This window comes from Thalassophryne amazonica, chromosome 9 (assembly GCF_902500255.1).
Source record: "Thalassophryne amazonica chromosome 9, fThaAma1.1, whole genome shotgun sequence".
NCBI lineage: Eukaryota > Metazoa > Chordata > Actinopteri > Batrachoidiformes > Batrachoididae > Thalassophryne > Thalassophryne amazonica.
This window is the reverse complement of record NC_047111.1, coordinates 97226517-97238631: the sequence shown is the minus strand read 5'-3', so window position 1 is coordinate 97238631 and position 12115 is coordinate 97226517. Positions and strand designations below refer to the sequence as shown.

General features: G+C 41.0%; 2 protein-coding genes across 4 annotated transcripts in view; one reads left to right on the top strand and one right to left on the bottom strand.

Annotated features, from left to right (window-relative positions):
- Positions 1-12115, bottom strand: part of LOC117517694 (RAC-beta serine/threonine-protein kinase-like) — a 41394-nt gene that overhangs the window by 22605 nt on the left and 6674 nt on the right. For 2 of the 3 annotated variants that reach the window (XM_034178816.1, XM_034178818.1), the window contains exons 2-6: positions 11176-11336; positions 10980-11108; positions 10737-10848; positions 4761-4911; positions 1175-1306 (exon numbers count right to left, since the gene is read on the bottom strand). In XM_034178816.1, coding sequence (XP_034034707.1) covers positions 1175-1306; positions 4761-4911; positions 10737-10848; positions 10980-11108; positions 11176-11221 — 570 coding nt within the window. In that variant the 5' untranslated portion in view covers positions 11222-11336. The remainder of the gene's footprint in view (positions 1-1174; positions 1307-4760; positions 4912-10736; positions 10849-10979; positions 11109-11175; positions 11337-12115) is intronic. The other variant, XM_034178817.1, reaches the window with a different exon arrangement.
- On the top strand, positions 3670-9491 carry LOC117517696. Its single transcript, XM_034178819.1, has 2 exons — positions 3670-3802; positions 6913-9491. Exon 2 carries the CDS (start codon positions 7237-7239, stop codon positions 8146-8148), a length of 912 nt encoding a protein of 303 aa, XP_034034710.1. The 5' UTR covers positions 3670-3802; positions 6913-7236; the 3' UTR covers positions 8149-9491.

Genomic DNA, 12115 nt, shown 5'->3' with positions numbered 1-12115 from the left:
TGATTAATTCTGACCAAAATCTGTGCAGCTTTTTGCAGCTGTGCACTTAGTCCCACAAAACAGAGGATTTTATTATTATTATTTCCATTACCTGATGGACAACTTCAGTTTATGCACTAGCTGGTGCTCACACCAGAGAACCATCACGTAAAACTGGTGTGGAATGCAGGACGATTATTGTTTCTTGCCCACAAGACAAGAGTCTCACTTTGTGACTTTAATCCACACACAGATGACTCACGATTGACATCTTTAAATGGGTTGGAGAAGGTTTAATGAAGACATCGCGGACCTGCCGCTGGAAGAGCGAACACCGGGTTGAAGCGCTGCTTCATTATTTAAAGCAGACCTGCTGCAATCTGCAATCAACATAGACAAATGATCATTTCCTGATAAACACCCTCAAAAACAACAGCTGCTCCGGTGTCCCAAACTGAAGGACCAATAAAAGAATTGTTAAAGCAAAAAGGCTACCGATATCGTCATTTTCGTTGTGGTAGAAATGTGCTTTCTGGCTTCTGCCTGTGGTTCATTCAATGTGCATCGGAAAAAAAACAAAACAAAACGGATGCAAGCAGCGAGGGATCCATCGCAATTTCACCCGTCAACTGAATGAATTGATGCACTTGCATCGCACACGTTTGTATCTAGATACCAATTCGTATCGATTAATTGCTACATGCCATGTATATATATTATACTGCTAACACCGTAATATGCAGTATTATACACCCCAAATATTACATGCATCATCACACTGCTCTGTTTCCACAAGATTTGTCCATAGTAATATTTGCGTTCACGTAATATGCACACATTATGATGACTTACTGGATTAAGCATTCTTGATTCATCATTGTTGGAATCAATAAGTTAGCAAACCAATAAGCATATTTATATATGTCATCTCTGTTTTGTCACCATAATGTACACACACTCTGAATATCAAACATCAAGCATGAAGCATTGCCATTACGAAGAAAAAGGACACACATACACACCAAACAACCTAACACCTAGTCAGCTCATCTAGTCGCGAGGGCATACCTACGGTGGGTGTTAAGTGCCAAGTGTGTACAAAGTACAGAAGATGCATCTACACACAAAACACACATTAAACTGCCAAACAGAAGGCGGTATCCTCATGCATAGAACAGAAAACATCAGTTCTAACCTTGGCAATGATGACCTCTTTGCGCAGTATTTTCATTGCATAATGTACCCCGGTGGACTTTTCTTTGACCAGGATCACCTTCCCAAATGTGCCCTTGCCAAGCAGCTTTAGATACTCAAAGTCGCTCATAGTCTGAGAAGTGAAAAAACTGAAATATGAATTAAACATTGGACATTTTACACTATAATATGCAACTAGTGAAGACACCTGAACATCAAATAATATTTGTGGGTCTTATGTGTTAAAAGAAATTCTTAAGTTTTTTTTTTCTTGGTACAGCAGACTAAACAGGTTAACAGGCAGTATGGTGTACAGACACACACACGTACGCATGTACGCACACACGCAGACACAAACATATATACAGTGAGGCAAATAAGTATTTGATCCACTGTTCATTTTGATAGTTTTCCCACCTACAAAGAATGAAGAGGTCTGTAATTTTTATTGTAGGTACACTTCAACTGTGAGAGAAAGAATCTAAAAAAAAAAAAAAAAAAAAAAAGAAGAAAATCACACTGTATGATTTTTAAATCATTAATTTCCATTTGGGGTTTCCCCGGAGGAGCTGGGGGAGGTGTGTGTGGATCGGGAGGTCTGGGCGGCTTTGCTTGAGCTGCTGCCCCCGCGACCCGAGTCCGGATAAAGCGGAAGAAAATGGATGGATGGATGGATGCATGAAATAAGTATTTGATCGCCTACCAACCAGCAAGAATTCTGGCTCTCAAAGACCTGTTAGTTTCTCTTTAAGAAACCCCCCTATTCTGCACTCTTTACCTGTATTAATTGCACCTGTTTGAACTCGTTACCTGTATAAAAGATACCTGTTTAATCACACTCCACCCTATGTCATGGTGTGTCTTTGTCTGCCTCTCTCCTTTCCTTTTTTAAAACGTTGTGTGTAGTTTGTTAGTTTTCCCCCAGATGACGCACTGCAGAGTCGAGGAACACCTGCTCCCCATCACCTGAGCGGCTCATCAGCAGCGGGTTACTTAAACCCAGGCTTTCAGCTTATTCACTGTCGGATTCTTGGTTTCCCATGCCATGAAGCCAGATTCTTGCATCGCATCATGCATGAGATTCCATGAGCTTGACCTCGTATTTCCTGCCACTTCCATGCGCTCAGGCATGGGAGCTTTTCGTAGCTTGTTTCAAGGTAACCTGGCCAACTCTAATTCCCATATTAGAGCTTGTTGATTTCTCTGTTGCTTCCAGACACTTTCCTGCACGGTTTCCATGTCACATATGCTCCTGGCTCCACGACTATCTGCACCACATCACTGCGGAACTCTCCAGCTCTCAGCTACAGAGCGCGTAGCTCTGCCACACTTCAGTTAAGTTCCTTCATGTTCTGTGAGATCCCGCTCTCACTCTGTTCCTGTCAGTGACTGTGCTTGTCTAAGAACCGTTTCCAAGAACTGGCTCTAAGAACTGTTTCAAGAACTAGTATCAACAACTATTTCCAAGAACTGTTTTCCTAGAACTGTGTGAACTCTGATATTGAACCACTAAGAACTTTCCAAATCATTTCTAAAGTCAGGTCCTGCTTAACTGGAACTGCATCCAGATGCGCAGCACTTGACCTCCGAAATTACTCATACTCAACTGTGAACAACTCCTGAACAGCAAACTTTATTTTCTAGACTGTGAACATTATTTCCAGAACAGTGAACATTCCTGTTTTAAGCCTACAGTGAACTCCTTGGCTTCAGTGTTAAGAGTTGAAGCCCTCACCTCTGTTCTCCTCTGTTGTCCTAGTTCCTGTCCTCGGCTCTGTGCGCCCATCTGGCTCCGGATTCACTTCCCATATACCCCAGGATTCCTGCTTGTTCTCAGACTCCAAAGTCTGTCCGTGTGTGCACTTCAGCTCCCAGATGTTCAACTGCTACAAGCGGGCCCTGTCTTGGCTCAGCAGGCCGTTTAACCAGCACAGTATTGTACATAGATTTATTGTAAATATATCTCTTTTCATTCACAACAAGTTCTGTTTCTTGCTCCCAGCGTTTAAGTCCATCACCTGTAACGGTCCGGTCCCATCCGGACCCCTAACCATAACTCTATCCACCATGGCCAAGACCAAAGAGCTGTTTTAAGGACACCATGGACAAAATTGTAGACCCGCACAAGGCTGGGATTGGCTACAGGGCAATAGACAAGCATTTTGGTGAGAAGTCAACAACTGTTGGTGCAATTATTAGAAAATGGAAGAAACACAAAATGACTGTCAATCTTCCTCAGTCTGGAGCTCCATGCAAGTGAGAAAGCCCAGAACTACATGGGAGGATCTGGTCAACAACTTGAAGAGAGCTAGGACCACAGCCGCAAAGATTACATTAATAACACACTATGTCGTGGCTGGGTCTTCCAGCATGACAATGACCTAAAACACACAGCCAGGGCAACTACGAAGTGGCTCCGTAAGAAGCATTTCAAGGTCCTGGAATGGCCTAGCCACATAAAAAAAAAATCTTTGGAGGGAGCTGAAACTCGAAACCTGAAAGATCTGGAGAAGCTCTGTATGGAGCAGTGGATCAAAATCCCTGCAGCAGTGTGTGCAAACTTGTTCAAGAACTACAGGAAAAGTCTGACCTCTGCAATCGCAAACAAGTTTCTGTATGAAATATTAAGGTTTGTTTTTCTGTTCTATCAAATACTTATTTCAAGCAATAAAATGCAAATTAATTATTTAACATACACACACACTGCACAAAGTAATTAGGGGAATATATACACACACACACACACACACACACACACACACACACACACACACACACACACACACACACACACACACACACACACACACACACACACACACACACACACACACACACACACACACACACACACACACACACACACACAGTCTGTTTAGAGTGACTCACCTCAAGGCACAACAGTCACTATCAATTAAAAACACAGCAACAAAAAACAGACTGCCCCCGTTTGTATTGTGTATGTCACTTTGGAAATTTTTATTACGTTATTGGTATTACTGCATGCATGACTTTGTCAAAGTAAAAAAAACAATTTAATTAAGTGATTACGCCCTGAAACGTAATCATTTTGATAACAGCCCACAAACCATATTAAGCATGACTCACTAAAAGTCTAAGACTACATTTTTTTTGCACTCCCCTCAATGAAAGGGGATGGGGGGACCAGGCATTGAGGAAAAATGTCTGTCAGCAGTAACTACTATTCAAATCATTGGGAAAAAAAAAGTTCAAAATGACTCTCGCTCATGTTTGTTAAAGGTATTTTCAGACAAAAAAGTTTATGAACACTAAAAGCTAGCTAACCTTACTCATTAAGTAAACCAATTACATCACCAGCAAGTATGAGAAGGGCAAATAATGAATCATTTTGAACTGGATGGGAGGAAAATATAATTGCAGACACTTATTGTACTTCTATTGTATGGAAATGACAGAGTTCTGTTTTACCTGGACAATAATAAAGACTAGAGTCTAAAGATGAATCAACAACTACAATCCCTTGCATAAAAATAAACCCCACTATGATAATGAGTGTTTCAAATCAAACTCGACTGGTGTTTGACCGTAACATCTGATCCACTTACCACTTTGGTGCGACTCTTAGATATCGCCACTTCCATCTCTTCTAGGCTGCTTTCACTGGGTGAGCCAAACACATCCATTGGTTCTTCTTCTTCCTGTTCACGCATCTTCAGATTGTTTGCCACAGACTGAATCGCACGCATCCACTCCTCTCTGAGAAGCAAAAATCCCAATCATTTCTACATTTAAATTCAAATATTTTGCATAATCTTTAGCAAACAGAAGCTTGTGAACATTCTGCAAGAGCCTGCAGACTACGAGAGATCACGTCAACAACGTTCACTCAGGGCTGTGAAATAAAAATTGCGAAATCCGAGGAAAATTTGCAGGGGGTCTGGAGGCGCAGTCCTGCAGGAGCCGGGGTCTAGGAAGTGCAGGGCCCCAGAAACCAAATTAATTTTGCATCTAATGATACATTTTCAGCATCTCCTGGAAGAAAAATCTCAAAAGAACTGCATATTTAAATGATCTTAGACTCAACCTTTCATTTAAACTGTCAATGATAATGTTGAAATAACAGAATATATCATGGAAGTAGGACCTGGAATGTTTTTTCCTTTTAACTGTAAACCAAATTATGCAGTAACTCAATTAAACTACATGAAATTCATGAAGACTGAAAAGACTGTTATAGAATTTCAAAAAACCCCAGCTAAAGCTTTTAGAATATTTTGAAAATAATGGTAAAATATCAATAACATACCTTATAGTAAAAATGTCACTTATATTCTTGTGTAAATTACTATAATCAATTGAAAGCCACAATGTCATTTTTCAAATGAAAGAAAGTCAACATTAATAAAAAGTCAACTTATATTCCAGCATGAATTATTGTAAATCCATTCAAAGCCACAATGTCTTTTTTCAGTGAAAAAGTCGACATTAATAAAAAGTCAACTTATATGCTTGTGTGAATTACTGCAAACCCATTCAAAGCCACAATGTCTTTTTTCCAACGAAAGAAAGTCTACATTAATAAAAAGTCAACTTATATGCTTGTGTGAATTACTGTAAATCCATTCAAACCCACAATGTCTTTTTTCCATTGAAAGCAGGTCTACATTAATAAAAAGTCAACTTATATTCTTTTGTGAATTACTGTAAATCCATTCAAAGCCATGTCTTTTTTCCAATCAAAGAAAGTCTACATTAATAAAAAGTCAACTTATATTCTTGTGTGAATTATTGTAAATTCATTCAAAGCCACAATGTCTTTTTTCCAATGAAAGAAAGGCTACATTAATAAAAAGTCAACTTATATGCTTGTGTGAATTACTGTAAATCCATTCAAACCCACAATGTCTTGTTTACCTATGAAAGAAAGGCTACATTAATAAAAAAATCAACTTATATGCTTGTGTGAATTACTGTAAATCCATTCAAAGCCACAATGTCTTGTTTTCCAATGAAAGAAAGGCTACATTAATAAAAAATCAACTTAAATGCTTGTGTGAATTACTGTAAATCCATTCAAACCCACAATGTCTTTTTTCCATTGAAAGAAGGTCTACATTAATAAAAAGTCAACTTATATTCTTTTGTGAATTACTGTAAATCCATTCAAAGCCATTTCATTTTTCCAATGAAAGAAAGGCTACATTAATAAAAAGTCAACTTATATTCTTGTGTGAATTATTGTAAATCCATTCAAAGCCACAATGTCTTGTTTTCCAATGAAAGAAAGGCTACATTAATAAAAATAGACACATAATCTTAGGCTTTTTACAAACTCAGTGATGATTACATCTACAGAGTACAACACTAAATTTTGTAAATAATGTGATATCAAGGATGGCAGGTAATTTGCAAATAACTTTGAAAAACCATTGTGCCTATCACCCACAAAGTGCAAGGTTGGTTGAGAGAACCAATGGAACTGTTAAAAACAGACTCAAAAAATGCATGGAGGAAACGAGAAGGCCATGGCCAGAATGTTTGGACCTGGTTAAACTCTATATGCGTATCACACCAGCAGGAGCGGGCCTCACACCATTTTAAGTTTTATATGGTAAACCTTATAGGTTACCAGTGTTCCCAAAAGACTTAGACATTGCTGACGAAGAGACCACATTAGCCGATTATATGAGAAAATTACTACAACAGAAAGATGTGTCAAAAGCGAATTTACTGCCATCTGATTCTTTGTCCCCACAGGACAGTCCACTGGTTCAGCCCGGTGATTGGGTGTTCATAAAGGTCATCAAAAGAAAGTGCTGGTCCAGCCCACGCTGGGAGGGGCCATACCAAGTGCTGCTGACGACACCCACCGCTGTGAAAATCGCCGTGCGACCCAGTTGGATCCACCTAATCCACTGTAAGCTACAGTGTGTGCCAGACCCTCCAACGAGTAGTGGGGAAGTCTGACTACAAAGGGGTTTCACCGTTTAGGGATGATTCGTCTCAACGTCAATGAAGCAACCACCTGATCCCTACTCATTTAGTGAGAGGTGTTTTGGTGACACTGTAAGCTGAGCAACAATGTTACTGGAGGATGCTCCGATGGGACGGCGTGTTCCGGCTAGACAACAGCAGCAAGAACGTCGTGGTCACCAACATCGCAAAAGTAACTGTTGTGTTGTGGTCTTAGTGTGTGGGATAGTGATTGGATTTCTCACATTGATTGGTCTTCTCACGTGGTGGCTGACCCCAGAGTGGGTGAGAAGAGGAACACCCCACGACAGACACCGTCGATCTGAAGTACTTTCTGGTGATGCTCAGATGCATCGCTACAAAGGCAATATCTGGTGGCGCTTTATCAACTACACCGCCATCTCCAACAACATGACCAACTGCTATGTTTGTGCTCGTATGCCAACATCGACATCTCACCACGTCTACACGACTACCCCCAAGGCCGTGGAGATAGGCTGCCTGATGGTGATGGCTACGTACCCCGGCAGGGGTAAGACAATGACACAAGCGGACTACTCACAGCCATATGAGACAAAGGACCCTCTACTCAACCTCGAGTGCAAGAAACCACGTCCCACTGTGTACCAGGCTTGGCCACAAGCGACCTCACCTCAGGTGATGGAGGGTGTCGCCCACTATGGCATCTATGAAGGGTGTGTAATAGGACGTGGAACAAACAATGTAGGAAAAATACCACCCTTTCTCTGTAACTTTACTTACACGTATTGTGCATACGTTAATGAGACGGCTGCTCTGTACCGGCAAGATCTCGCCTTGTTCAACAAGGTCAGCAGTATTTGGATGTCAGACAGAGCGTGGTGTAAAGACAGCTCGTATAGATGTTTTTGCTCATCCACTGTTCCATCATCAAAAGGTACCACAGCCCTGTTGAACCACAATTGGCAGTGTGGCACGAACATATACACCAGTCTACCTCCAAACTGGTCTGGAGTCTGCAGTTTGGTGATACTGCATTAGGCTCTGGTGTACATCCCGAGAGACCGTCTTCTTAAACTACCCGACCAGCTCCAACCAACTCAACCGGACTACCTGAGTGAACCCGAGACCCCAACTCATCGCCGGACCAAGCGAGGTTATGAAGAAATTCCGAAGGACCACCACATCTTCTCCACAGGACAAGACATCGCCATGGCCCTCTTTCCCAACTTTGGGATCTCCGCTGTAAGAAGAGAAGTGGAATTCACCAGATACAAATTCCTGCAGTTCATGAATTCATCCTTGACCTTCGCAAAGGCCACTTCGGAGGAACTCACCGCTCTACGACTGATGGTGCTCCAGAATCGCATGGTTCTCGACCTTCTGACCGCACCACAGAGAGGTGTGTGCGTACTAGTGGGAACTGCATGCTGCACCTTCATACCGGACAACACTGCAGACAGCGGAACCATCCAAAGGGCCATCGCTGAAATGACAACCACCAGGAACGCTGTGCTGACTACCATGAACTCAAAAAGCTGGGACTTCTGGTCTTGGTTGACATCAGGAACTTGGTGGCAACTCCTTTTGAAAACGTGTATACCACTCGTTGTTTTGGTTATGTTTTGTGTTCTAATGCTCTGTGTGCTTCCATGTATTCGTAGCATGTTCTCTCAAGTGATGACTCGTTCCTTCCTACAGCACCAAGTCCTAAAGCAACAACAGCAAGAAGAACCCCATGAACCTGAGCCTGCAGCTTGTCGGTATCAGAGCGGTATATGAAAATGTGTGATGCTTTAATGATGTGCTTATTGAAAATGTGTCAAATACAAGTGATAAGCATCTGATGTTCTGCATTCACATACGATAAACAGGAGGGAAATGTTAGAGTAATTATGCGCCTGACTGTGTATCACAATATAATCATAATATCATTGTATTATCACCAGCGCAACTTATATATATTATATTGTCACAACGTATATTATCGTTTGTTCTGCATCACATGTCACATGCATGCATGTATCTTTTGCACCATGTAGTTTTGCACGTCTCTGTTGGGATTACGGCCTTGAAGCAAGGACAGTGTCTGTGGGAGGACAGCGAAACAATGGAATTGATGTGCACCGGCTGGCTTCACGTCATGTCGGGTGACATGATGTTTGATGGGAGAAAAGGAGTACAGGCAGACAGCAGCAAACCCACGGAAACAGATATTAGCTTGCAATAGCTCACCAGCTGCACAGGATGTTTTGCTCCTATTCATTGCTTTTATTCATGATATTCACAATAACCGACAATGTCATCACGCCCAGCTTGTATGCCACTTTTGCTTAATAAAAACGCTGTGCACAGGAAGACAGTTCGACGACAGTCGAGAGAGAGGTGGTGACTGCTCTGAGACTGCTCTTCCCGCTGCATGCAGCTGACAAAAGATTTACTGGTCTCATGTTCACTCATTTATAGATATCCGTAAGGGGTAATGCGTTTTGACCCTGACATAACTTTTTTAAAATTTATGATTAAACTGTGATTTTTTTTTTCCCAATTATTTATTTATTTATACTACCTAATGTTCTTGGTATTTTTTCCCACACAAAGTTAAACAATGTTGATTAAGGTGTCTTTGTGTGTGTGCGTGACTGAGTGAGAGGGACAGAGGGGGGTTGTTCTAAGACTGTTTATTTTTTAAATGATCTGTACAAACTTGGTGATTCATGCAAACATCCAGTAATGGCAAACAGGGAAATTAGCCTTGTTCACTGTATTCTTCTCAAAAGCACCGCATTCAGCATGAGCAAAGTTTCCCAACTGACTTTATATGATCCAACCAAACGAGGAGTAAGCAAACAGTTTAAAAAAAAAAAAAAAAAAACCCGACCAGAGTGGAGGCAGTGACCGACACAACACGAGCCGTTTTCAGCTCTGTCTTGCCAAATGCACCGCGTACGTTGCGAAACAAGTTCACCAAGTAACTTTAAATATTATACAAACCAAAACAGAGATGAATTGAAGAAAACCTAAGGAGTACTGAGAGAGCAACGTGAGGTAGAATCAAGCAAAGCACAGAGAGAGATTAGTTCCTGTCTGTGTGTGTGTGTGTGTGTCTGCGTGTCTGCCAGAGTGAGGTCTGGATGCAGAGACGTGTCTGTGTAAGGAGGGGCAGGTGCTGTGAGTGACTGGCCAATCACAGAGTGTGAAGACAGTCAGTTAGCCAATCAGGATTTTCCTTCAGCACGAGCACAGATATTGACGAAACGACTGAAACGAGTATCCGGCTCAACCCTATAAATGATATACGTCTCTGGAATGCTTTGCTTTACATGAATTCCAACAAACCTCAGCCGTATGCTTTGTGTAAACAATGTAAAAAGAAATTTTAAAAAATTTGAAACATTCCGAGAGTTACAATCTGCCAATAGGTAGTGTGAAAGACAGCCGTAACCTGTGCATATGTGGTAGACAGACAGAAAGGGAGTGAAGAGAAAATGAGCTTCAACACTGAAATAATGTGCAATACCAAGAAATACTATGAAGTATCGTCTTTTTGTCCAAGATGGTCACCTCATCAATATCTCATTCAGTCCATTTTGCCTAGACAAAATTCACACCTGCATGAACACTATTACCTCTCCTCATTGGTGTCCACATTAAAGGTTCGCTCAATGACTGTGGTCCACTGAAGGCAGCGGATTACAAACGTATTAGGTCGTGGTCTCTCAGTCTTCATTAACTGGCATTCTGAAGGATACAAATTTAAGATTTTTACAAATTGAAGATGAAAAAAGTAGACTGCATATGTTCAGAGAGTGGAAAGAAGCGTTCAAATTACCACATTTATTATCTGTGATTTTACTATTTGGAGAACCCACCTGCCACGGAGAAGTTGTTGAGAGGTGGTGAACTTGGGTCACTAAGATCTGGCTTCTCCTTGTAGCCGATGAAGGTACCGTCACTCTTGAGAATGAAATACCTGGGCCTCCATGTCTTGATATATTCACCTGGACAGAGAAGTTCACAATAACAACGAGAACAATGAATTTATCTCTTGTAAATCTGTAAATTTACCTCTTTTGTGAAGCCAGCCCTCTCTGACTATATTAACTTCATTCATGGCGAGAGATATACTTCAGAGGGGTCAGGAACAGGAGGTCGGGGGAGGGAATAGTGGAATTCTCTCTTGGTCCAATCAGGCCTCAATCACAGTTGACAAATCTGCACAGCACCTGCTGAGTGGAAAAAAAGTTTACAATCAATAGACATTGCAACAGAGCTGCCTCATAAAAGTAAATTCTTTCTGGTTCATGTTAAGAGTTTTTTTTCTCTGATCAAGCAGTAAACTGAGTGTCTGGGGATTTAAACAAAACATGACATTTAAGGTTTTATTTTGTCCTCTGAAAAATAACATTTTTCACCATTTTATGAAGCTACCAACTTATAAATTACTTGAAAAAATAATCAGTCAGTTGCTTGTGAAAATAACAGTTGTAGCTCGACATACACTGCAACAATTTTATTTGAAAATAAACCTTTTGTCCTCACGTGAGGGTTTTTTTCTTCTCTGTAAGATGGAACCACTCTTCGGCAATCTACTTGTAAACACTCAGTGGAGCACAGCGCCACCAAATGGAGTGTAGTCTGAGGTAGGTAGCTAACTGTATAATCTGTTGTCTGAAAAAGTTTATTTAGATTTAGTGAGGTAAGCATTAGGGCTCGGACAATACACTTAATTTTGAATATGATACATATCACAACATTTGAGAAATGTGATTCTGTAAGTATTGCAATTTCATGTTACAATATATCATGATATGTTTGCTTTTTGTAAAACTAGACCCCCTCTGCCCTGGAGAATCACACATTTGGTAGTTGCAAGGGTTGGCTGAAAGGATCCATCTCCAGCGCGATTGTTGAGTAACAAGAAAGATGTCGCAGTGAAACCGGTACAAAAATAATCCATTACTTATTGACTATCGCAATACCAAAAGCTTTCGCCTGCAATTTCCGG